Below are 27,915 nucleotides of genomic sequence, written 5' to 3' on the forward strand. Positions count from 1 at the left end.
TCAATCAATAAATCTGGAATAGAACATCAGAGCAGATGATGGTGGCAGATCTCCTTATGAGTGGATAATTTTTGTAGTCACCAGAGAGATTGGCTTTCTTTTCCAGATTTCTTTTATAAATTGAATTTTTTTCCACCAGCTGCCATGACAGAATTTAAACTTAAATCCCCATTGCCTTAGTGTGGATTATTCTCCGCTGTACCACTGCATCCCTCTAGAATACACTCTAGTTTTCTGATTGGAGTGTACGAAACTACCTTTCATTACACTACTTGAAAAAAGGACAGAGACTAGCAAAGGTCCAAAACGAGCATAAGGGGCAAGTTACTATCCAATTGGCTCAACAGCACACTAGAGTCATAGATGCTTGCATTACAAAAAAATCTTCAGCCCACCAAGTCTGTGCTCATCAAAAACAAGTACCTAACTATTCTAATCCCATTTTCCAGCACTTGGCACGTGGTCTGGTATGCCCTGTACTTCTGCCTCTACCACTCTTTACAGGAAGTCAGTGAGCTCTAGATTCCACCACTCTCTGGATAAAAAAAAGATTTTTCTTCATATCCCTTTTCAACCTCCTGCCACTTTCCTCAGATCCATTGTCCCAGGTCACACTACTCATAAGTTAGTCAGGGCCTGAAGGCATAGCTGTCACAATGAGCTTCTTCACAATTCCTACAATAGATGCAGCCATTGTTGTCAAGGCCAATATTTGTCACCCATCATTTTGCTCTCGAATTCCTTGCTAGAAGAACATACTACAGCAGGTCTAGAATCACATGTAGCCCAGGGCCAAGCAAGAATAGCAGATTTCCTTGTTAAATAGACATCAGTTAACTAGATAGGCTTTTATCTCAATTTGCTATCTACATTGTCACCACGAATGATACCTTTCTTCCCCCAAATTCAAGACTTATTCTGAGAGATATTGATCCCCTGCAGCACACAAAGTTCCTGCCACTGGCCATGTGCCAAAACTTCTCCAGGATCAAAGAATGCACCTTCAAAAGACATTCTCCCTTTACTAGAATTAATATTCCTACTGGGGTCCTCCTTAAACCAGTTTTGCAATGCATTCCGTACCAGTGCCCCAAGAGGATAAAATTCCATTTTTTTCCATTTTGGTATGATCATTCTCCATATTCCATTTGGATGCCTTAGAAACCTGAGTTCTGCTTTACAAAAATGCCTTTATTACATCAGGCTCCACTTAAAATCTGGTCATTCATTAGCAGGATCTGCAGTATTTTATGAACTAGATACTATATATATCCGAGGTTACCTCGACATTATTCCAAACAAGACCAAAGATTTCCACACTGTAAGTAATCTAATCTAAACAGTTACAGCACAGAAACATGCCCTATGGTCCAACAAGATTATGGCGACACAACACCTCTCTAAACTAAAAGCCTTTTGCCTTTAAATGGTCTGCATCCCTCTATTCCCTGCCTATTTATGTATCGGTCAAGATGCCTAAATGTTGCTATTTGAATGTGCTCCTAACACCACCACTGGGCAGCACATTCCAGGCACTTAACATCCTCTTTGTCAAAAACTTAACACTCACATCTCCTTTAAATTTATCTCCTTTCACCTTAAAGCTATGTCCCCTAGTAACTGAAATTTCTACCTTGGAAAAGAGACTCCAACTATCCATGCCTCCAATAATTTAATAAATTTCTATCAGGTAGCCCCTCAGCTTCTAACTTCAAGTGAAAACAAACCGAGCTCGTCCAATCCCATAGCTAACATGCTCCAAACCAGGCAATGTCCTGGTAAACTGTTCCCGCACCCTTTCCAAACATCCCACATCCTGCTCGTAGTGTAGTGACCAGAAACGTACGCAACATTCCAAATGTAGCCCAACTAAAGTTCTCCGCAGCTGCAACATGATTTTGCAAATTTTATACTCTTTGCCTCAACTGATGAGGGCAAGCGTATCACTTTCTTACTATCTTTTCTACTTATTTTGCCACTTTCAGGGAACTGTGGACCTGTATGCCTAGCTCCCTCTGTACATTACTGTTTCTGAGGTTTCTGCCATTTACTGTGTACTCCCCTCCGACATCATCTTTCATTTCGCCTGATAAAATCTGCCATTTCTCTACCCGAGTCTCCAGCTGAACTGTATCATCCTCAGGATCTGCAGCTCCCCCAATCTTTGTGTCATCTACAAACTTACTAATCAGGTCACTTACATTCTCCTCCAAATCATTTATTTTCATATAATTATTACAAACAACGGGAGTCCCAGCACTGATCCCACTGGTCATTACTTAACGAATTTGAATGGCGGATCTGAAAGTAAACCAACAAACTGACCTTGGGTTTGTTAAATGAACATATACAATAAGCAAATTGACCTGCTACACATTAATTTTCAGTACAGAGGTTCACCACTATTTACTGCAGCACTGCTTCTGTTCAACCAGTCCATGCTGAACATAATCCCAAACTAAACTAGTCCCATCTGTCTACTCTTGGCCATATCCCTGCAAACCTTTCCTGTTTGTGTACAAATGTTTTTTAAACACTAATTGTACCGATATCACCACTTCCTCAGGAAGTTCATTTTACATACGAACCACCCTCTGTGAAAAATTTGCCCTTCATGACTTTTTAAAATCTCTCTCCTCTCACCTTAAAAATGTGCCTCTTAGTCATGAAATCCCCCACCCGAGGGGGAACACTACGACCATTAACTCTAACTGTATCCCTCATTATTTTATGATCTTCTGTAAGATCATCTCTCAACCTCCCACGCTGCAGTGAAAGAAGTCCCAGTCTTCTTAACTCAAACCTTTCAAACCCGGCAACCACTATATTCTTCGCAGAACTGAAAGAAAAGGGTGGCTAAAGACAACAAGAAATGGTGAGAGAAGTATTAATATCCGTAAAGTGGATATGAAGATCCCTTTTATAAGCAAATACTGAGGGCAGCCACCATAAAATCAGCAGCATTTTTGTCACACAGCCAGCACCTAAACTGGTGTAACGATAACGATAATCTCATGACCAAAACTCCTCCCCACTCTGAGCAAATTCCCTGAAGCAGCGACTGCATTTGATCGTCATTTCTGCTATCAACTGTGAAAATGCTGCTTGGGTGCAACAAACAAAAGTATTCTAGGTTATCATATAGCTAAGCAATGAAAGCAGTGTCTATGAACTCAGATCAAACTCAAATGTTTTACCAGAATGACTAATCGCAAAACACGATGTTATTTCACCTGACTGCGATACAAGGTAAGGTTTTGGTGTTTAAGTTCTATTTAAAACCAATCAAGTTTCAATCTCTAAAACCGGAGACTTTAAAGCTACAAGTGTAATGTGGCATGTATCAATTTGATCAGTCTGTCTTCAAATGAAAATGCTGTACATTAGAACATACTGCATAAAACGTGCAGACATATTAAGCTCTTGTCCTGTGACGAAGAACAGGAAGTGAAAAATGTGAATGTAATGAACTCCATTCGATCCTAAAATGTTTCACTCACAACGAATCTTAAAATGTTCCACAATAACTTGTCTTCCATAACTGTGCCAGAATTGTTAGAAATATAAGTAAACTTGGATATGAAGGAAACAAAGTTCAAAGAAATTTCACAAGTACTGATTTGGATCAAAAATATACAAAAAAGGCGTAGCATAGGAACACAGCTTGCACTTACACTGTCATATTTCTGAAGCATATAAATTTGGCTACCTGAAGATTATTATTTGGCTTCAAAACAAGATTTTTTTAAAAAAGGTCATTGTTGAACGTACAAACATAATGCAGGCAGCATTGTCTTTAACTGCTAAGTGTCCTGTACTATAACTGAATGCAAAAAGAAAACAATGATTTTTCCATCCAAAAAGAACTGTATCAAATCACTAGTGGGTAGCTAGAAAATTCTTTCAGTCATCAAAAACAATTTCAGCAAGAAAACTTGGGAGCCCCTCATCTGTCTCAGGATTTTATGCAAAACATGTTATAAATGCTGCAGCCTGAAAAGTTTTTCTCGCCATCAAATCAGACTGGATTTGGGTTATCAATCAGTGGAAACTATCAACAACATGAATCTTTGAATCTGAAGGAAGAATTTCATTACCGAGCACTTCTCAATATTTCATATGAGAAGACAGCACTGCCTGAAATGGAATCTAAGTACAAAATTATAACTTTCAACTGCCTTCGTAGGCAGAGTGGATAGCAAAAGACTTTGTCTCATGGCAGAAATGTCCATCATGAGGGGGCATAATTTTAAGGTGATTGGAGGAAGGTTTTGGGGTGGAAAAAAAAGTGTTGGAAAAGGTTAAACATCTAGAAAGGAATAATATGATTAGGGATAGTCAACATGGTTTTGTGAAGGGTAGGTCATGCCTCCCCAACCTTACGGAGTTCTTGGAGAAGGTGACCAGACAGGTGGATGAGGGTAAAGAGATTGATGTGGTGTATATGGATTTCAGTCAGGCATTTGATAAGGTTCCCCACTGTAGGCGATTACACAAAATACGGAGGCATGGGATTGAGGGTGATCTGAATCAGACATTGGCTAGCTGAAAGAAGACAGAGGGTAGTGGTTAATGGGAAATGTTCATCCTCGAGTTCTGTTACTCGTGGTGTACCACAAGGATCGGTTTTGGGGTCACTGCTGTTTGTTATTTTATTAAATGACCTATCCATGCTCCCCAGTGACCTATCACAATCAACCCCCATCTACATCTACCTACCATGTTCCCAGCTTCCTTTCCCCACCCACCTATTTGTCTCTCAGACCCCTTCCCCCTCCACATTCCTAACAAAGGGCTCCTTGATGTTACCTAATTTGCTGTGCTTTTAGAGATCAGAGGTAAATGTGTTGTTTTTCCACATGCTATTCGGTAGGTCATTCATAAAGATTTTTTTTTCTGTGAAATGAAGTTCATGGATGATGTCTTGAAGAACAGTTATTCTGACGCCATGTCAACTAAAATGTGAGGTTGCTAATAATTGCTAATGGAAATGGCATCCAGATTGCATAATTGGTGGAGAAAAGGAACAGCTGAAACAAAGGGGAGCTCAACAATAAATGTATCCTGGTTAGCAGATTTGGGTTAGAGTTGAGAGTGTTGCTAGAGAAGAACAATAGGTCAGGCAGCACCCAAAGAGTAGGAAAATTGATGATTTGGGCCAGAGCCCTACATCAGAAATGAGGCTATGAGCCTCAGGGGTGGAGAGATAAATGGGAGGGGAGGTGGGGCTGGAGAGAAGGTAGCTGAGAGTGCAATAGGTGGATGGAGGTAGGGATGAAAGTGATAGGTGGGAGAGGAGGGTGGAGCAGATAGGTGAGAAGGAAGACTGACGGGTGGGACAGGTTGTGAGGGCAGTGCTGAGCTGGAAGGTTGGAACTGGGGTTAGATGGGGGATGGGGAAATGAGGAAACTGGTGAAGTCCAATTGATGCCATGGGATTGCAGGGTCCTGAGGGGGGAGATAGAACATAGAACAATACAGCACAGAACAGGCCCTTCGGCCCACGATGTTGTGCCGAACATCTATCCTAGATTAAGCACCCATCCATGTACCTATCCAATTGCCGCTTAAAGGTCGTCAATGATTCTGACTCTACCACTGCCACAGGCAGCGCATTCCATGCCCCCACCACTCTCTGGGTAAAGAACCCACCCCTGACATCTCCCCTATACCTTCCACCCTTCACCTTAAATTTATGTCCCCTTGTAATACTCTGTTGTACCCGGGGAAAAAGTTTCTGACTGTCTACTCTATCTATTCCTCTGATCATCTTATAAACCTCTATCAAGTCACCCCTCATCCTTCGCCATTCCAACGAGAAAAGGCCGAGAACTCTCAACCTGTCCTCATACGACCTATTCTCCATTCCAGGCAACATCCTGGTAAATCTTCTCTGCACCCTCTCCAAAGCTTCCACATCTTTCCTAAAGTGAGGCAACCAGATCTGCACACAGTACTCCAAATGTGGCCTAACCAAAGTCCTGTACAGCTGCAACATCACTTCACGACTCTTGAATTCAATCCCTCTGCTAATGAACGCTAATACACCATAGGCCTTCTTACAAGCTCTATCCACCTGAGTGGCAACTTTCATAGATCTATGTACATAGACCCCAAAATCCCTCTGTTCCTCCACCTGACTAAGAACTCTACCGTTAACCCTGAATTCCGCATTCTTATTTGTTCTTCCAAAATGGACAATCTCACACTTGGCAGGGTTGAACTCCATCTGCCACTCCTCAGCCCAGCTCTGCATCATATCTAAGTCCCTTTGCAGCCGACAACAGCCCTCCTCACTGTCCACAACTCCACCAATCTTCGTATCATCTGCAAATTTACTGACCCACCCTTCGACTCCCTCATCCAAGTCATTAATAAAAATTACAAACAGCAGAGGACCCAGAACCGATCCCTGCGGAACTCCACCTGTAACTGGGCTCCAGGCTGAATATTTACCATCTACCACCACTCTCTGAATTCGACCGGTTAGCCAGTTTTCAATCCAATTGGCCAAGTTTCCCTCTATCCCATGCCTCCTGACTTTCCGCATAAGCCTACCATGGGGAACCTTATCAAATGCCTTACTAAAATCCATGTACACTACATCCACTGCTCTACCCTCATCCACATGCTTGGTCACCTCCTCAAAGAATTCAATAAGACTTGTAAGGCAAGACCTACCCTTCACAAATCCGTGCTGGCTGTCCCTAATCAAGCAGTGTCTTTCCAGATACTCATAAATCCTATCCCTCAGTACCCTTTCCATTACTTTGCCTACCACAGAAGTAAGACTAACTGGCCTGTAATTCCCGGGGTTATCCCTATTCCCTTTTTTGAACAGGGGCACAACATACGCTACTCTCCAGTCCCCTGGTACCACCCCCATTGACAGTGAAGACGAAAAGATCATTGCCAACGGTACTGCAATTTCCTCTCTTGCTTCCCACACAATCCTAGGATATATCCCGTCAGGCCCGGGGGACTTGTCTATCCTCAAGTTGTTCAGAATGTCCAACACATCTTTCTTCCTAACAAGTATCTCTTCTAGCTTACCAGTCCATTTCACACTCTCTTCTTCAACAATACGGTCCCTCTCATTCGTAAATACTGAAGAAAAGTACTCATTCAAGACCTCTCCTATCTCTTCCAACTCAATACACAATCTCCCACTACTGTCCTTGATCGGACCTACCCTCGTTCCGTCATTCTCATGTTTCTCACATACGCATAAAATGCCTTGGGGTTATCCTTGATCCTATCTGCCAAGGATTTTTCATGCCCTCTCTTAGCTCTCCTAATCCCTTTCTTCAGGTCCCTTCTGGCTATCCTGTATCCCTCCACTGCTCTGTCTGAACCCTGTTTCCTCAACCTTATGTAAGCCGCCTCCTTCCTCTTTACTGGACATTCAACCTCCCTCGTCAACCAAGGCTCCCTCACACGACCATTTCTTTCCTGCCTGATAGGTACATACATATCAAGGACGCGTCGTATCTGCTCCTTGAAAAAGTTCCACATTTCCACCACATCCTTCCCTGACAGCCTATGCTCCCAACTTATGTTCCTCAAATCCTGTCTTATAGCATCGTAATTTCCCTTCCCCCAATTGTAAAACCTACCCTGTTGTGCGCACCTATCTCTCTCCATGACCAAGGTGAAAGTCACAGAATTATGGTCACCATCACCAAAATGTTCACCCACTAACAAGCCCATCACTTGTCCCGGTTCATTACCGAGTACCAAATCCAATATGGCCTCCCCTCTGGTTGGACAATCTACATACTGAGTTAGAAAAGCTTCCTGGACACACTGCACAAACACCGCCCCGTCCAATCTACTTGATCTAAAGAGCTTCCAATCAATATTTGGGAAGTTGAAGTCGCCCATGACTACGACCCTGTGGCTTCTGCACCTTTCCAAAATCTGTTTCCTAATCTGTTCCTCCACATCTCTGCTGCTATTGGGGGCCTATAGTAAACACCCAACAAGGTGACTGCACCTTTCCTATTTCTGACTTCAGCCCATACTACCTCCAAAGGCAGATCCCCCTCAAACTTCCTTTCTGCAGCCGTTATACCATTTCTAATTAGCAATGCCACCCCCCCTCCTTTTTTACCACCCTCCCTAATCTTACTGAAACATCTGTAACCAGGAACCTCCAACAACCATTCCTGTCCCTCATCTATCCACGTTTCCGTGATGGCCACAACATCATAGTCCCAGGTACCGATCCACGCCTTAAGTTCACCCACCTTATTTCTGATACTTCTTGCGTTGAAGTATACGCACTTGAGCCCATCTCTGTGTCTGCAAGTATTCCCTGTCAGTGCCACCTTCTCCACAGCCTCCCTACATTCTTGGACATCCTGAAACACAGCTAGCTTACTTGCTGGACTACAAGTCCGGATTCCATCCCCCTGCCAAATTAGTTTAAACCCCCCCGAAGAGTGCTAGCAAACCTACCCCCCAGGATATTGGTGCCCTTCTGGTTCAGGTGCAACCCGTCCTGTTTGTACAGGTCCCACCTTCCCCAGAATGCAGTCCAATTGTCCAAATACCTGAAGCCCTCCCTCCTACACCATCCTTGCAGCCACGTGTTCAACTGAAAAGCATTCTCCCTCCTAGCCCCATTCCTAATGAAGGCTTCTGGCCCGAAACATCGATTTTCTTGCTCCTTGGATGCTGCCTGACCTGCGGTGCTTTTCCAGCAACACACACTCAACTCTGATCTCCAGCACTTGCAGACTCACTGTCTCTCAGATTTAGCTCAGCGCAGAGTAATGATCTGGGACAGAAGGCTGGTGGAGTTCTACCCTAGCTTGAGATCATGATGATGATGATGGGTAGTGACTTGAACAAGGTGTACAGCAAGGGATGTATACAATCGGGGATAGGAAGGTGGGGTTAGCTGGGATGGGGTTGATGCAGGGGGATGAAAGGAACAAGTTACATTTGGCACAAGGAGGATGGAATGGATGGCAGAGGGAAGTAAAGTATAGTTGCAATGAGCTGAAAGTGTGTTGCTGAAAAAGCGCAGCAGGTCAGGCAGCATCCAGGGAACAGGAGATTCGACGTTTCGGGCATAAGCCCTTCTTCAGGAATGCAATGAAACTAAACAATTTCAACAGAAATGTTTTGTGGGTCACAGGTTGGTTGGGTTGTAATCTTCAGCAGGAGTAGATCCAATAATATCTGCTACCAGTCAAATTTGTCCTTGCTCGTTTTGTGACAATGATATTAATAGCACTCACCACTAAAAAAAAAGTAAACAGACAGCTAATGGAAAGAAAAACAAAGTTTAAATATGCATGCTGCACTGCTGAATTAATACTTTGTATGGTGTTAGTAGCAAATTGTGGGGTGCTGTTCATGCATGAAGTGTTGTCATATCATTCAAAAATGCATAACATTCAATTCAGTTGATAGAAAGATGGTTTGTTGTGGAGGGATGATTTTGAAGACAAAACAAAGTGGAATCCTTACAATAATGTCATTAATAACTATGGCCTGCACACTGACAACAGATATTTTCATTTTAAAAAGATATGCTGCATATGGTGGTCGGATGTAGAATGTACGCAAATGTTTGGTGTGTAGAATTTACAGCAAAATTTCAGTTGATTACTTGGGCCAGATAAAGGCAACCTAAATTATGGAGCTGAGTGTGACTAGATAATGCTAACTGGTTGTTTCCACAGAGCAGAAGATAAGCTGCAACAATAAACTTAACAAAATCTCATCAGTGCATAAAGCAGTGTAACTGATCCAATTTGGCACAAGTAACAGCTACTCTTATATTCTGCTTTCTCTCCAACATTGTTTCTAACATGTTTACGCTTAAACGTTTAAGTTTCTTGGGAGCAAATGATGAGAGTTGGAAATTCATCTATTAGTTATCTGGAGATGGAGTTTGTAGTCTGCAATGTATTGACTGTGGCATTCCTTGGGGAGGGATTCTCTGAACTCCTGTCATACGAAAATGTCGAAGTAACCAATCACATTAAAAGACTTTTACAGCCACCCAAAGAGAAAACCCTCAGAAATTTATAATAAAATCATTTTTAGAAATAGTTATGTAGGGCAAACTAAGATAAGGGCATACTAATATACACATGGCATGAAGGTGGAAGCTAAACCATTCTGAATTCTAGTTCATCAAATTCAAAATATAGCTTAAAGTTTCCTTTTAGCAGCATCAAACAAATACAAACGATCTTTTCATTGCAAGCTTTATCATGTTACACCTGACAGAATAACTGTAATCTCTGTGTGTTTTCTCTTTGGATGGTATAATGGATTATGTGTACATGGGCATATGGAATCATGGGAGGAGGTAGAGGGCATTAGCTGATTTGAATTGGGCATGGAGAATGTGTGGGGTCAGGGAGGAGTGAAGGATGAGGGCTGGAAGAATGTTTTATATTTTATTCATTTATTTTGATCTTTGGGTACAATGCTGAAGGACCAAGACAAGTTTTCCATTCAGCCTGCCTCAGGAACTGGCAGCTTCCTCAGCCTGCCTCCCCATAAACATGAAATGGGAAATGCAGGCATCAATTTTCAAAGAAGTGGGATTTTAGGGCTAGGCCTCATTTACCTGTGGACTGTAAATTTTGTGTTTACCAGATCCTGCCGGAATCATTCTTGCACCCCAGAATAAACTTACACCTAAACACTATGATAACTTTAATCTTTCTTATTCACAGGCCTTTTACTGGAAATTTGATCAAACTTACAACACTTCTTTCAAATTCTGATTCCTTTATTTGCTGACATTTTTGAGACTGCTAACTTTCCAGTTATTCATTATTCAAAAAATTTTTGGTCTGTTTCCAAAGGGTTTTATGATGGTTTTTCTACCATTAAATTTCTAATTCCAGACTCCAGCACTCCAGTCATTACCTTGGGCATCTCAAATCCTTGGCATACGAATCTCTACATAAATCATAGCCTCTTGCCAAAACCTTTGCACAAATGTCTTGTTTTCTCTTGTAATGACTTCATAATGAGTTCATCAGGATACTGTTGTAAAATATTTCTTCTCCTCACAGCATTGATATCTTCAAACAGACAAACAATCTTATGCAACATCTAAATAAGGATAGTATGCAAGTCGTTTGCTCATGCTGAAAAGCCATGACACACTGAAATGTCATTTAGTGGAACACTGCAGTGGCTAGTCTTCATTCAAAGGACAGGAACTGTGATGGGCCACTGGCACTTTATATTTTCCATGCTGAAACTTCAATTGTGCACACTAAATTTGATGTTGCAAATCATGAGCGATCTCTTTATTTACAAGAGAAGTTCCAATTTCTTTTAATCCCAGGCCTAAATATTTTACAGAGTAGATGAACTTATCCAGCATGCCAAGAAATTATTGTTTCTCTATGCAACGTTCTACTGACAGTTTGGGGTCAGTCCTTCTAGCTTGCTTTGCAAAAGCTCTATCATTACTGCAACCTCAAGGTATCTTTGACTCCACGAGATATTAAATTTTATCTGCTTTCTCAGCAACACATAGGATTGAAAACTAAATTTTATATATCACTATTGTCTTTGCAGAAATCTGCAAGCTCGAGGCTAAGACCCTGGATGGCTCATTTTACAATGTAATCTTTCCATTCAACTTACTGAATATGCAACATGCTGAGCTATTACACAGGTGAACGGGGACCAATAGCTTTGGCAGTGAAGTATTGAATGTGTCCCGAACAGCTAGTATGCAACTTGCGTGATAATTTCCTACTAAATCATCAACACCACCAAACTGGCACTTGTGTACAGTACATCCTTACAGGCTGCATTCTGGTGGGATGGGGTGCGAACAAAGCAGGCCACACTCTCCAAAGACTGTTGTCAGAAAGGAGCTCTTCCTAATTATTGCTCCTTTGTCAACCTTGCCCAGCCCTCGCTGAGTTTGCTGCTGCATTGTTGCCACCCAACATCTGCTGCTCCCCTTCATCATCATTATCAAAGAAGGAATAATTCACCTCCTCATTCAGAGACATATAGCCATTAGCGGATTCAAAGATAGAGTTGCTGAGATCAACTGGCCATAATGCTGTATTCCTGCACATCAAGCCTCAATGCTCGCAACAGACTTGTCGGAAATTGCAATCCATACAGAGCTTTGAAGAGGTTTATTAATTTAATTACAAATGGTGTGAACATTATACGATAGATGCATGTTTTGTAGAAAGGTGCATTTAATGCACATCTCCAGACCCTGAAACAATAGTGCAAGGCAGGCAAACAGGTTGACAATATTTTAAACATGAAGAAAATCAGATAGGTGAGAGCTTCAAACTAAATTCATGTGAAACTGGACACCAAAGCTGATAATCATTCTACTTAGCTCAAGTTTGTAGTTGGTGGCATTGGATGGAGTCAATGACAAGGAAGTAGAGAGCTTATGGCAAAACCCAAGTGGACAGCATCAGTCTTCGATAGTGGGGGAATTTAATGATGCCAATACCATTTGATGTCAAAAGGCTGATAGTTAGATTCTCCCTTGTTGGAGATGGTCACCATTTGGCCTTTATTCTCATTCTTCTTTGGCAAGGAAGATTAGTGCCAGATGCAAATTGTGCATGAAGTTGACACATTGTTTTTCTGCACAATGCCCCTTGGTCTGCAAAAATATTGATTAATATTTAATTTTACAGACAAGGGGTAGGATGGAGCAGAAGAAAAGCAGCTCAGATGGCTCCACAAGAGACCTGAAAGTCAGCATCTGAGGACTTCTGCATTGACGAAGTCATCGTTCCAAATTACAGTCTAACATTCTTAATGCGCAGATTATTGCGCAATGTGTGGAGTAATAACACTGAGTTACTCTTATTAAATAGCATCCAAATAATAACTGTAGTTACTTTAAGAAACTCACGTAAGCAAACTCAGAAGATATTGAGCTTGGGTTTCATGAAGTATAAAGATTAGCAGGACAATGTTGAATGGTGACTCATCAAAAATATTTCAATGCTGGTTAAGAATAAAGTCAGTGGTTACAATTGTTATACACTTTGATTTATTACATTATATTACTGTATTGTAATCACTTCCAATAAAAATGTTACAAAGAGCGCAACATTTCAAAACACAGTTGGCAGTTGAAGGATATGCAACATTTCAACAAGGAATTTGGACTTTGGATTTAGGACTGGGATCTGAAGTAATTTCGTCAGAGGGATGGGACTTTTAACTTCTCCACCCAACACAACTATGAAAGCTCAATTGTTGAGTACTGTACACTCACTCTTAGTTATATGCAGATATGCTACCCACAGATCAAAGTACTTGTGAGTTCAGCCTGAGTTTTTTTCCTGACTGATAAGTCCCTATGGATTGTGTGGTTTTCTTGTAATAGTTGGGGGATTTTTATTATAGTACTATCCATGTTATTGTGTTATATTAGTGAATTCAGCGCTCCTATTCGGATAACGATGATTTGGTACATATTCAAACAGACTAATAGACTTTTGGACTCGAAAGATCAAGGTATGTGGGAGTGGGATGAAAAGTGAAATTAAAATCAAACATGAACCACAATCTCACTGAATAATAGAGCAGGAATGCAAGATCCAATTTTACTCCTCATTTCAAGGTCATGATGTCAGATTATTCCCAGATTAAAGAAACATATTTCTAACACCTAGTCGATGCACATCTCTTTACTGTGGTTGAAAAATTAACCTGTTTCTGTTGCACACAATAACATCACAATGGAGAAATTTAGCCAACCACAGCAATAACACTTAACAAATAAATCCCTCATACAGCAATCATCTTCCTTGCCTCTTCAAAAATCAAATCAATGTAATTTTAAATATCTGAAAAGTAACTTCTCACCAGAGCAAACTGCCCCAAAATAAACCAATGACTGTGAAATGGATCCAAGTTAGATTGTGAAGCACAAACCTTTTCCTTGAAAGTAGATATTCATATGATGCAAAACAGATCTCTGCTTCCTTCCTGTCCCAAGTGATTTTCTTTCAAAACAAAATCAATCTGTTCTAACATGTTATGCTACACTGGAGAGAGGTGGGACTTAAACCTGACCCAGAGGTAGGAGCACTACCACTGCATCAAATAACTCAATTTTATTAAGTCACAGTCAACACAGATTTATGAAAAGTAAATTATTTATGCATGCTCAGTTCTTAATCAACAATACCAACAACCATGTATCTTCAACATAATCAACAAACTATTAATAATTTGCCCTCACTCTGATACTAGGTACCCCAAATGAGCCCCTCACTCATTGCTGAAACCAGGCAGGAAAATGTGCAGCCTCTGGCTAATCAGTAACATCCCTGCAGCAACAAGACGACTTTGAATTGCCTCAGTAGGACCAATTGCTGCATCTTTCCCCAACTCTTCCACTCACCACTTCTCTACTGCCACTCCTTCCCCTCCTGCTCACCATCATCTCATCCACCGTCTCCCTCTGTTCTATTCACTTTGTTTTGGCAGAACTTACAGCTATGATGAGAGGTTTATTGAGGAATTCTGAAGGAATGAACATTTTAGTGAGGGGATTTAGTGGATAAGGTGGATGGAGGTGAGTGAATTAGTGTTATGGTGAAGACCTTTTGGAGGCGTCAGTGCAGTGACAGGGTCTCACTAAGTTAGTTTAGTATTGTGATGTGCATTAACTGAAAGGAGAGGATTCTAGGTAATCCAAGATGGAGGACAGGAAAAGTTTCTGGCTGAAAGAGCTGTTTTTTTGAGGTATTTTAGATGTTGGAGGTATTTCCTCAAATTCCAGGAGCAGCAATTACTGTTTTATATGCTGTCGCATTGTTTTGGAACTTTGGGGAAAAAAAGTCAAAACAACAGCAGTTTAAAAGGGAGAAGAGCAAACAAAGGAAGCACATGGTGAGGACAGTGCAGCAGACAGACAGACAGAGAACCTGCACAGTTACCACCTTTGCTGTTTGAATTCGTGTATCGCTGGATATCAGAGTGCATCTGGGAAAATTAACAAACAGTGAAATTCACAACTAATCTTGGAGGAACTGTTGGGCGAAGTTCACAGCACAGAATCAGATAAGTGAATTGTTTTAAGTCTGTCCAAGAGAAAGGCTGCAGTAGTGAGTATAGTGGATTCTCTCTTGATTATATGTTTTTGGAGATAAGTCTCTTGATTAAACTTAAAATATAAGCCAGAGCTATTAATTTAACCTGGGACAGTGTTTGTAGAGGAACAAGACGATGTTATTTTCTGGGTCTGTGGATTGTGAAGGAGCAAAAATGGCCTTTGCAGTGAGATGTACTTCTTGTCAGATGTGGGAGTTTAAAGCGAGTTTAAGGGTTACTGCGGATTATATCTGCCATAAATGCTGTTGGATGCGAACCTTACCAGATCGAGTGGATCGGTTGGAGAGACAGATAGAAGCGATGAGGAATTTGTAACAGCAACAGTATGTGATGGATGGCAGTTATAGGAAGGGGAGAAAGTCTGAGATACAGTCACAGATGGGTTAACGCCAGGAAGGGTAAGAGAGGTAGGCAGCTAGTGCAGGAGTCTTTTGTGGATATACCCATTTCAAACAGGTATGCTGTTTTGGAAAATGTAGGGGGAGATGGATTCTCAGGGGAACGAAGCACAAACAGCCAAGTTTCTGGTGTTGAGACTGGCTCTAATGCAACGAGGGGTATGTCGACTTCCAAGAAATCACTTGTGTTAGGGGATTCTGTAGTCAGAGGTAGAGACAGACGTTTCTGTGGCCAGCAGAGGAAAAAGCAGAATGGTGTATTGTTTTCCTGGTGCCAGGATCAAGGATGTCTCAGAGAGGATGCAGAATGTTCTCACAGGGGAGAGGGGCCAGCAGGAGGTCATTGTCCACATTGAAACCAACCACACTGGAAGGGAAAAGGTTGAGACTCTGAAGGAAGATTAGAGAGAGTTAGGCAGAAATTTAAAAAGGAGGTCCTCAAGGGTAGTTATATCTGGATTACTCCCAGTACTACGAACTAGTGAGGGCAGGAATAGGGAGGATAGAGCAGATGAATGCATGGCTGAGGAGCTGGTGTATGGGAGAAGGATTCACATTTTTGGATCATTGGAATCTCTTTTGGGGTAGAAGTGACCTGTACAAGAAGGACAGACTGCACCTAAGTTGGAAGGGACTAACATACAGGCAGGGAAATTTGCTAGAACTGCTTGGGAGGATTTAAACTAGTAAGGTTGGGGAAGTGGGACCCAGGGAGATAGTGAGGAAAGAGATTGATCTGAAACGGGTACAGCCGAGAACAGAAGTGAGTCAAACAGTCAGGGCAGGCAGGGACAAGGTAGGACTAATAAATTAAAGTGCATTTATTTCAATGCAAGTGCCTAACAGGGAAGGCAGATAAACTCAGGGTATGGTTAGGAACATGGGACTGGGATATCATAGCAATTACGGAAACATGGCTCAAGGGCAGGACGGGTAGCTTAATGTTCCTGGATACAACATTGGTTTTTTTTTGGCATTTTTATAAATGACTTGGACGCAGGCATAGGTGGATGGATTAGTAAACTTGCAGACGACACTAAAGTCGGTGGAGTAGTGGACAGTTTGGAAGAATGTTACAGGTTGCAGGGGGACCTGGGATAAACTGCAGAATTGAGCTGAGAGGTGGCAAATCGAGTTTAATGTAGCTAAATGTGAGGTGATGCACTTTGGGAAGAATAACAGGAAGGCAGAGTACTGGGTCGATGGAAAGATTCTTGGTAGTGTGGATATGCAGAGGGATTTTGGACTCCACGTACATAGATCCCTGAAAGTTGCCACCCAGGTGGATAGTGCTGTTAAGAAGGCATACGGTATGTTAGGTTTCATTGGTAGAGGGATCAAGTTCCAGAGCCGCAATATCATGCTGCAACTATACAAAACACTGGTGCTGCCACACTCGGAATATTGTGTACAGTTCTGATCCCCATATTTCGGGAAGGATGTGGAAGCATTGGAAAAGGTGCACAGGTGATTTACCAGGATGTTGCCTGGTCTGGAGGGAAGGTCTTATAGGGAAAGGCTGAGAGACTTGAACCTGTTCTCATTGGCAAGAAGGAGGCTAAGAGGGGATTTGATAGAGACATACAAGATGATCATAGGATTAGATAGGGTAGACAGTGAAAGTCTTTTTCCTAGGATGATGATGTCAGCATGTACGAGGGGGCATAACTACAAATTGAGGGGTGATAGATTTAAGACAGATGCCAGAGGCAGGTTCTTTACGTAGAGAGTGGTAAGGGCATAGAATGCCCTACCTGTTAATGTAGTCAACTCAGCCACATTAGGGAGATTTAAACAATTCTTAGATAAGCACATGGATGATTTTGGGATAGTGTAGGGGGACGAGCTGAGAATAGTTCATCGGTAGGCGCAACATTGAGGGCCGAAGGGCCTGTTCTGCGCTGTATTGTTCTATGTTCCAAATGCTACAGGAAGGATTGAAAGGGAGGCGAGAGAGGTGGGGGAGTGGCATTTTTGATAAGGGATAGCATTACAGCTGTGCTGAGGGAGGATATTCCTGGAAATACATCCAGGGAAGTTATTTGGGTGAAACTGAGAAATAAGAAAGGGATGATCACCTTATTGGGATTGTATTATAGACTCCCCAATAGTCAGAGGGAAATTGAGAAACAAACTCGTAAGGAGATCACAGCTATCTATAAGAATAATAGGGTAGTTATGGTCAGAGATTTTAACTTTCTAAACATCGACTGGGACTGCCATAGTGTTAAAGGCTTAGATGGAGAGGAATTTGTTAAATGTGCACAAGACAACTTTCTGATTCAGTATGTGGATGTACCTTCCAGAGAAGGTGCAAAACTTGACCTACTCTTGGGAAATAAGGCAGGGCAGGTGAACTGAGGTGTCAGTGGGGGAGCACTTTGGGGCCAGCGACCATAATTCTATTTGTTTTAAAATAGTGATGGAAGAAGATAAAGCAGATCGAAAAGATGAAGTTCTAAATTAGAGAAAGACCAATTTTGACAGTATTAGGCACGAACTTTCGAAACCTGATTGATGGCAGATGCTCGCAGGTAAAGGGACGGCTGGAAAATGGGAAGCCTTCAGAAATGAGATAACAAGAATCCAGAGAAAGTATATTCCTGTCACAGTGAAAGGGAAGGCTGGTAGGTACAGGGAATGCTGGATGACTAAAGAAATTGAGGGTTTGGTTAAGAAAAAGAAGGAAGTATATGTCAGGTATAGACAGGATAGATAGAGTGAATCCTTAGAAGAGTATAAAGAAAGTAGGAGTACACTTAAGAGGGAAATCAGGAGGGCAAAATGGGGACATGAGATAGCTTTGGCAAATAGAATTAAGGAGAATCCAAAGGGTTTTTACAAATACATTAAGGACAAAAGGGTAACTAGGGAGAGAATAGGACCCCTCAAAGATCAGCAAGGAGGCCTTTGTGTGGAACCACAGAAAACGGGGAAGATACTAAATGAATATTTTGCATCAGTATTTACTGTGGAAAAGGATATGGAAGATATAGACTGTAGGGAAATAGATGGTGACATTTTGCAAAATGTCCAGATTACAGAGGAGGAAGTGCTGGATGTCTTGAAAAGGTTAAAAGTGGATAAATCCCCAAAACCTGATCAGGTGTACCCGAGAACTCTGTGGGAAGCTACAGAAGTGATTGCTGGGCCTCTTGCTGAGATATTTGTATCATCGATAGTCACAAGTGAGGTGCCGGAAGACTGGAGGTTGGCAAACGTGGTAACACTGTTTAAGAAGGGCGGTAAAGACAAGCCAGGGAACTATAGACTGGTGAGCCTGACCTTGGTGGTGGGCAAGTTGTTGGAGAGAATCCTGAGGGGACAGGATGTACATGTATTTGGAAAGGCAAGAATTGATTCGGGACAGTCAACATGGCTTTGTGCATCGGAAATCATGTCTCACAAACTTGATTGAATTTTTTGAAGAAGTAACAAAGAAAATTGATGAGGGCAGTGTAGTAGATGTGATCTATATGGACTTCAGTAAGGCATTCGACAAGGTTCCCCATGGGAGATTGATTAGCAAGGTTAGATCTCATGGAATACAAGGAGAACTAGCCATTTGGATACATAACTGGCTCAAAAGGTAGAAGACAGACGGTGGTGGTGGAGGGTTGTTTTTCAGACTGGAGGCCTGTGACCAGTGGAGTGCCACAAGGATCGGTGCTGGCCCTCTACTTTTTGTCATTTACACAAATGATTTGGATGTGAGCATAAGAGGTACAGTTAGTAAACTTGCAGATGACACCAAAATTGGAGGTGTAGTGGACAGCGAAGAGGGTTACCTCAGATTACAACAGGATCTGGATCAGATGGGCCAATGGGCTAAGAAGTGGCAGATGGAGTTTAATACAGATAAATGTGGGGTGGTGCATTTTGGGAAAGCAAATCTTAGCAGGACTTATACACCTAATGGTAAGGTCCTAGGGAGTGTTGCTGAACAAAGAGATCTTGGAGTGCAGGTTCATAGCTCTTTCAAAGTGGAGTTGCAGGTAGATAGGATAGTGAAGGCGGCATTTGGTATGCTTTCCTTTATTGGTCAGAGTATTGAGTACAAGAGTTGGGAGGTCATGTTGCGGCTGTACTGGACATTGGTTAGGCCACTGTTGGAATATTGCTTGCAATTCTGGTCTCCTTCATATCAGAAAGATGTTGTGAAACTTGAAAGGGTTCAGAAAAGATTTCCAAGGATATTGCCAGGGTTGGAGGATCTGAGCTATAGGGAGAGGCTGAACAGGCTGGGGCTGTTTTCCCTGGAGTGTCAGAGGCTGAGGGGTGACCTTATAGAGGTTTACAAAATTATGACAGGCATGGGTTGGGTAAATAGACAAAGCTTTTCCCTGGGGTTGGGGAGTCCAGAATTAGAGGGCATAGGTTTAGGGTGAGAGGATAAAGCTATAAAAGAGACCTAAGGACAACTTTGTCACACAGAGGGTGGTACGTGTATGGAATGAGCTGCCAGAGGATGTGGTGGAGGCTAGTACAATTGCAACATTTTAGAGGCATTTGGATAGGTATACGAATAGGAAGGATTTGGAGGGATATGGGCCGGGTGCTGGCAGGTGGGACTAGATTGGGTTGGGATATCTGGTCGGCCTGGACAGCTTGGACCAAAGGGTCAGTTTCCATGCTGTACATCTTTATGAGTCTATGACTAAATTGTTGTGACTAACTGGAAGATACTGATCACCTAGGTATTTTGCAAGCCCCTCAATTTTCTCATGTGTTTTCCTGACAATTAAGTTGTTTGAATTATGCTACACAGGGACGGCAATATTTTTCCTTACACTTATGTTTTCTAGAGTATGTTTTCTGGCAGCATTGAATTGCAAGTATCTTGCAACATTTGCCTAAACTAGAAATCAGGAAAGTGATACAATACTTGATATGTACTCTTGTTGAGATCAGATAACAACTCAGCACAACACCCAATATCACAGTTTTGGACAGGATTACAGCATGTGATTAGTTAGATTTTCTACAACAAAAGTTGGCTTTAACGGGAGTTTATACCTAACTCAAAATCCAAAATTTTAATTATCTAATCATGCTGCACTTAATGACAAATACTAACTCCATTCTGATTATTTACAGCTAAAAGAAGAAAAGTACTCAGCTACAACATGGTCTACTTAAACTCCAACATGAGCACATTTGGAATGAAGTGGTGCTTCGGGTTAATTCTTTTATCAGCTATCTTCGTATTGGTAGAAATTATCAAACATCCAAATTGCTTTAAGATTGTGCAAAGGAACAGCACCAACGTGGTTTTGCATATTTGTAGTAGATACTGTCCTGCAATAATAAATGGTGATGAGGAAGCATGCCAACTTGGAAACCATTGCCAAAAGGAGGACGAGCCAGAAACATTTCACATTCAAGACCCAGTCAACTGCATCAGATTCAAACAAGAATACCACTTCATAACAGGTTCACTGTCGGAAGAAGAAGCCAGCTATCCCTTGGCTTATATTATCACAATTCACAAAGAGTTTGAAATGTTCGTAAAACTTCTGCGAGCAATTTATAACCCAGACAATGTTTATTGCATTCATGTTGACCAAAAGTCACCAGAAGATTACAAAAGAAAAGTGAAGAAATTGACTGACTGCTTTGAAAATATCTTTGTAGCTTCAAAAATGGAACATGTTGTTTATGCTGGTTTTTCACGCCTGCAAGCAGACATAAATTGTATGAAAGATCTTGTAACCTCAAAGGTTAAGTGGAAGCATGTCATCAATCTCTGTGGACAAGATTTCCCAATTAAAACAAACAGGGAAATCATTTCGCACATTAAAAGTAAATGGCAGGACAAGAATATTACACCAGGAATACTACAACCACCAAATATGAAATACAGGACAGAATACAGCTACAAAGAGCACATCAATAATGCTGAAGCTTATGTCTATCGACTTGACAAAAAGAAAGCCAAATTACCTCTGGATATCTCTATTTATTTTGGAACTGCATACTATGCACTCACAAGAAACTTTGTGCAATTCATATTGGAAGATGCACGTGCCAAAGCTCTTCTCGAGTGGTCGCGGGATACATACAGCCCTGATGAGCATTTCTGGGTGACAATGAATCGTTTAAAGGGTGAGCTCGAAAAAGGTCAATGAGGTTATTTGCTGGTTAGACACAAGTGAAAGGTTTTTCATGGTTAACGGAGCTGAATATGATAGGGTTGGTTTCAGAAACAAACACTGCAGGCTCCATTTCACAGTATGAAAAAAATCATGAAGAATAGCATGCCCAGTTCACAGTCTGTGTGTTCAGTCTGTAATTGGGGGGCACATTGTTCTCTGGTCTGTATAAAAGTGATTAGTCATGGAACAAAATGATATAAATCAACACAAATAAATAAATAAAATGTACAGAACAAGATGCCCAGAGATGTATTTCCAAATTTAAACTGGAAAGAAAATGCTGTGCATTGTGGTTTTACTCTACATATACATTAAAACTTGTAACATAACTAAATTATGTGTACACTATGTGCTCAAAGTGAGCAGGTGCTCTTTTTTTCAGAAGACACCCTCAAGTAGATGAATACTGAAGAATTTTAAAAATATATTTCCTACATTCTCTGATATAATAATACAAGCTACAGGTTGATATAAGAACTAGATTGGCATTCATTTTATTTGGAGTTATTTTAGTCAGTGCAAGAAACTGTAAATATGGCTCATCATTTACATAATGATATGAGCACCAATTGTCACAAGAGCATTGCTGACCATAAAATATGCCTTTGAAATCCACGATATTTCAGCTTCATAAATTCCAAACAAGCATGGTCAAATTCATGGATTTAGAATTTAATTGAAATACTCCATAACTGGTTCAATAATTCAAAAGGTAAAAAGGATTAATTCTGAAGTGGTAATAGCAAAAAGTCACAACTTTGAATTATTTGGATTTTTTTTAAGGACTGTAGTAATAATGATTTTTAAAGCAACCCATGTGAGTAGACTTTTTGCACTTTTGGACTTGATAGCTATCCCATTTTTGTAATCAGCAGAAAGTAGCACTAAACACTATAACCTCCCACCAGTGTCAATAAGTGACTCTCCAAGTTCTATCAACAAATGAGACAAGGACAGAACGCCCCTGGTGCTCATCTTCTACCCTACAAACCTTCGCATAAACCAAATCATCTGCCGACATTTCCACCACCGCCAAGAAGACCCCACCAACCGGGGATATATTTCCCTCCCCACCCCTTTCCGCCTTCCGCAAAGACCGTTCCCTCCGTGACTACCTGGTCAGGTCCACGCCCCCCCTACGACCCACCTTCCCATCCTGGCACTTTCCCCTGCCACCGCACGAACTGTAAAACCTGTGCCCACACCTCCTCCCTCACCTCTATCCAAGGCCCTAACGGAGCCTTCCACATCCAAAGTTTTACCTGTACATCCACTAATATAATTTATTGTATCCGTTGCTCCCGATGCGGTCTCCTCTACATTGGGGAGACTGGGTGCCTTGTAGCAGAGCGCTTTAGGGAACATCTCCGAGACACCCGCACCAATCAACCACACCGCCCCTTGGCTCAACATTTCAACTCCCCCTCCCACTCTGCCAAGGACATGGAGGTCCTGGGCCTCCTTCACCGCCGCTCCCTCACCACCAAACGCCTGTAGGAAGAATGCCTCATCTTCCGCCCCGGAACACTTCAACCCCAGGGCATCAATGTGGACTTCAACAGCTTCCTCATTTCCCCTTCCCCCACCTCATCCTAGTTTCAAACTTCCAGCTCAGCACTGTCCCCACGACTTGCCTGGACTTGTCCGACCTGCCTAGCTCCTTTTCTACCTATCCGCTCCACCCTTTCCTCCATGACCTATCACCTTCATCTCCTCCCCCACTCACCCATTGTACTCTATGCTACTCTCTCCCCACCCCCACCCTCCCCTAGCTTATCTCTCCACGCTTTCAGGCTCACTGCCTTTATTCCTGATGAAGGGCTTTTGCCCGAAACGTCGATTTCGCTGCTCGTTGGATGCTGCCTGAACTGCTGTGCTCTTCCAGCACCACTGATCCAGAATCTGGTTTCCAGCATCTGCAGCCATTGTTTTTACCTCATTGAAATTTGAACCCTAGCCTGGTCCTCTGGAATAGTAGCACAATAACATGCTTACTACATCATTGACTACATTTCTCATAGTTTCAATCAGGATTCGAACTTACGTAGAGAAACACCAAAAGATTTCAAATCCATTACCTTAACCACTCATTCACAGCTACATGTCTTAATTAAATTCCACCATGATATTTTTCAAACACACATTCCCAATGCCTGGTCACTTGCAATTGAAACTGACACTCCTTTAAAAGGGACTCCATGGCTGAAACAAAAACTTCAAAGAAAATTAAATTAAAATGTCATTCCTGAAGCTAGTGATGATCTCCAGCTACTGCATTAACTCACTGATCACAGAAGGTTTCGAGTACAATGACAACACCATGTGCTCCCTCTCCAAAGCCAACCTGGGCATACATGTAACCATAACAAAAGGGAGATAAGTCAGGTCATGCTGAAACAATTATCTAATGGGTATCCACAACATGCAACCACTTAACCTTCATTTATACAACACATTATCCTCTCCCCCAGCCCCCACCTCCAACAGCCCCAATAATTTAGGAATAAATGTTCTCTTCAAGTTGATCAGAGATTTTAAGATAGTATGGTACTGTATATAAGAAAATGTTTATCAGTCATTTCTCTTTCCAGATGCACCTGGTGCAACCCCAGACTGTACATGGGAAGGCAACGTAAGGGCAGTAAAATGGGCACCCAATGCAGGACCATCACCTGTTAACTGTAATGGTAAGCAGCAGAGAATATTTAATCCTACAGTTGAGGATCCTTCACTCTCACTGAACTGTATTTTAATAATGCAAACATACAAAAATAAAAATCAGTAAGTGGCTCCCGCAACAGAAAACTCAGTTTTCCCTAAGGCATGGAGTTACCAATTTTGCCCCAGTCACAGCGCCAGAGACCCAGGTTCAATTCCCACCTCTGGCGACTGACTGTGTGGAGTTTGCACATTCTCCCCGTGTCTGCGTGGGCTTCATCCAGGTGCTTCAGTTTCCTCCCACTGTCCAAAGATGGGTAGTTTAGGTGAATTGGCCATGGTAAATTGCCTGTACTGTTAGGTGCAGGGTAAATGTAGGGGAATGGGTCTGGGTCGGTTGCGCTTCGGCGGGTCGGGTGGGCCGAAGGGCCTGTTTCCAAGTAATCTAAAAAAACACTCCAAAAGCAGAGGTTAATGTTCTGGAGCGCAGGGTTTGAAACCCATTATTGCATAATCGGAAATCTTCAGCTATTGGAGATCACGTAACCACTGCTGATTGTCATAAATATTGATCTCGTTCATTAATTCTTTTAGTGAAGGAGGTTTCCTGGCCTAACCTCAGCTAACCGTGCAATCCACGGTAGCTCAGTGGTTAGCACTGCTGTCTCACAGCGCCAGAGATCGGGTTCTATTCCAGCCTCAGGCGACTGTCTGCGTGGAGTTTGCACATTCTCCCAGTGTCTCTGTGGGTTTCCTCAGGGTGCTCTGGTCTCCTCCCACAGTCCGAAGATGTGCAAGTTAGATAAACTGGTCATGCTAAATTGCCTACAGTGTTCTGGAATGTGTAGGTTAGGTACGTTAGTCAGGGGAAATGTAGAATAGTAGGGTAGAGGAATGAGTCTGGGTGGGTTACTCCTTGGAGGGCTGGTGTGGACTTGTTATGTTGAATGGCCTGTTTCCACACTGTAGGGATTCTATGATTCTAATCTACATGTGACTCCACACCCACTGCAATGTGTTTGGTTCTTAACTGCCCTGTGGACAATTAAGGATGGGCAATGAACACTGGCTTCCACTGTGTTGTATATTTTCTCCGTGTCTGCGTGGGTTTCCTCAGTCTAAAGATGTGCAGGTTAGGTAGATTAGCCATGGAAAATGCAGGGTAGCAGTGTGGGCCTGAGTGGGATGCTCTTCAGAAGGTCAGTGTGGACTAGATGGATCAAATGGCCTGCTTCCACATTGTCAGTGTTCTAGCCAGTGACATCCAAATCTCGTTAATGAACTAATTTTAAAAAGGTATTTTCCAACCCCATTTTTTTTTTGGCTTTAGCAAACTTATTAAGTGGAATGTAGCCTGTGGTCAGTCATGGCTCTTTTAGACTCAAGAAAGGAAGATTCTTTTAAAATCCTAATTTCTCCCCTCTTTGGCAAACAGCATTGGCTCGTAATGAGGACAAGAGTTCCACCCTTGGTAACTCGGGCAAATAAAAGTAGAGGCAGTGAATATCAAGCTACGTGATGATTTGATCATACACAACAAACATAAATTGCAGTTTAAAACAAAAATACAGCATCTCAATGCAATCTTGATGACTGTCCCGCTCAATGAACTAAAAATACGACATACCAGGCTTGAATGCCAACAGACCAACCCCATTTTGCATCACAGCTGCTAAGTCAATTGAAGCAAACTGACAGAGCACATTGTGCAACATTCTCTCTAATGCAGGAGAACTGTAGCTAGAAATAAGGCATTACATGTGGGCCTACACAAAACTCAAGATACCAGTTTCAAATCATTACCTTTGTTGTAATGTGTTCATGTCAGTATTTTAATAACAGATGCTTTTATTTTCCAGGACATTACGTCCACGACATTTGTGTGTATGGCCTCAAAGATTTAAAATGGATTGTTGAACAACAAGCTATGTTTGCCAATAAATTTGAAATGTCATCCCCTCTGACTGTTAAGTGTATCGAGAAATGGCATAGGAATCGCACACTTAGCCAAGCTTCAGGAACTATACAGCCACACTGGTACCTCGAGGATTAAGAATATTTTGATATGAGGATTAAGATTTAAGCAAGAAGGAAGATTTGACTAAAAGCAGTTAATATAATTCTAAATTAATCTCGGAATTCTGGGACTGGTTCTCCGGTGTCTACCACAAGCTTTTAGACGGCTAAAGAATTTTAGGAGATAGTTGTTGATGTACATGGATGCAATAAAGAATAAACAAAACTGGATGAATGACTATTTAATTCCTAATGAATCATAGAAGATATATATTATTTACATCTATATAAATTGCTTGCCTCTTGACACCACTTACGTAATTTAATTTGTGGAAAATATCACTTGATTGACAACTGCACTGCACCAGTATGAGACAACTAACTTAATTTATTTTGTCATATGTTTGAGATAGTTGCCTTTCCAGTCTACTTGAAGACAGCTTAGCCATTTCTCAAACTAAGGGCTAGTATTACTGAAAAACAGGACATTCATTTAAAATTGAGATGCCAAAAAAATGCTTGCTCCCAGAGGGTGGTCAAGTCTGAAACTCTCGACCCCAAAGAATTGTGGAGGCTAAATCATTGAAAATATTTAAAAAGAATGTAGGTAGACCTTTGAATTAGAAGAGTGAAAAGCTACGAGGAGCTGACACAAAAGAGGAATTGAGGTATCAGGCAGAAAGACATGACTTTACAGAATGGTGGGGCAGGTGCGAGAGCTGAATTACCTACTCCTGATGCTATTTTGTACGTTCGTATATTCTGATGAAAGATTAGATTAGCTAGTGTCGTTTTCTTTCATGCAACAAAGGTTGAGACAGGATCTAACGGAACTGTGTAAGATAACGAGGGGAACAGATAGTTTGGGGGATAGAAACACACTTTTTCCATTAGAAGAGTTTGTCAATAACCAAGGGCCAAAGACTTAAGGCAGGAGGTAAAGGCTAAGAAAGGAGTTGAGGAGAAACGTTTTGACCCAGAGGGTGGAGGATGTCTGGAACTAATTGCCTGGAGTCAGAACCTTTTAACTTTGGAGTAATATTTAGATATTCACTTGTATTGTAATAGCCTCCAGAACTATGGGGAAAAGCTGGGAAATAGACTTAGCGTAGTCAGATCTTTGTTGATGGGTGCAGACATGATAGGCCAAATAGCTGCCTCCTGAGATGTAAATGTGTATGAGGCTAAATCTCATGTAATCAAAAATACATGCTCTCTCTACCTCAAATTACCATGGAAAAGCAATCTTTATCAACTTTAAGATAGCTTTTGTAATTCAGGCAAGCCATTATTTTCTGTTTTATAAGAATGTTATCATGTACATTGAATCAGGTGTGATTCAATACTCATCTATGTGAGACTTTAATAAAATTGTATTTAAAAACTGATTGTACAGAAAATTAAACTCTCTGTGTTAGTAATGTTAAATCTCCAATTGCTAAATTAATTGCGCGTTGATAATAAAGTAATTACAGAGTTCTATAAAAAAAGATTTCCAGAATCCCTTAATTCTATGTCTGGTTTCAGCTTACGTTATTTGAATTCTGATTTCCAAATTTAAGAGCTGTGGAATCAAGGTACATTCT

At 41.6% G+C, this 27,915-nt stretch overlaps 2 protein-coding genes across 2 annotated transcripts in view; one reads left to right on the forward strand and one right to left on the reverse strand.

Annotated features, from left to right (window-relative positions):
- rtf2 (replication termination factor 2) overlaps window positions 1-27,915 on the reverse strand; it is a 160,056-nt gene that overhangs the window by 52,923 nt on the left and 79,218 nt on the right. The gene's annotated exons all lie outside the window — the stretch shown is intronic.
- gcnt7 (glucosaminyl (N-acetyl) transferase family member 7) lies at window positions 3,045-27,691 on the forward strand. The gene is made up of 4 exons (XM_060836234.1): window positions 3,045-3,249; window positions 20,598-21,605; window positions 24,247-24,342; window positions 26,173-27,691. The coding sequence occupies exons 1-4, from the start codon at window positions 3,222-3,224 to the stop codon at window positions 26,364-26,366; spliced, it is 1,326 nt and encodes a 441-aa protein (XP_060692217.1). The 5' UTR covers window positions 3,045-3,221; the 3' UTR covers window positions 26,367-27,691.

This window comes from Hemiscyllium ocellatum, chromosome 15, assembly GCF_020745735.1.
Source record: "Hemiscyllium ocellatum isolate sHemOce1 chromosome 15, sHemOce1.pat.X.cur, whole genome shotgun sequence".
In the NCBI taxonomy this organism is placed as follows: domain Eukaryota; kingdom Metazoa; phylum Chordata; class Chondrichthyes; order Orectolobiformes; family Hemiscylliidae; genus Hemiscyllium; species Hemiscyllium ocellatum.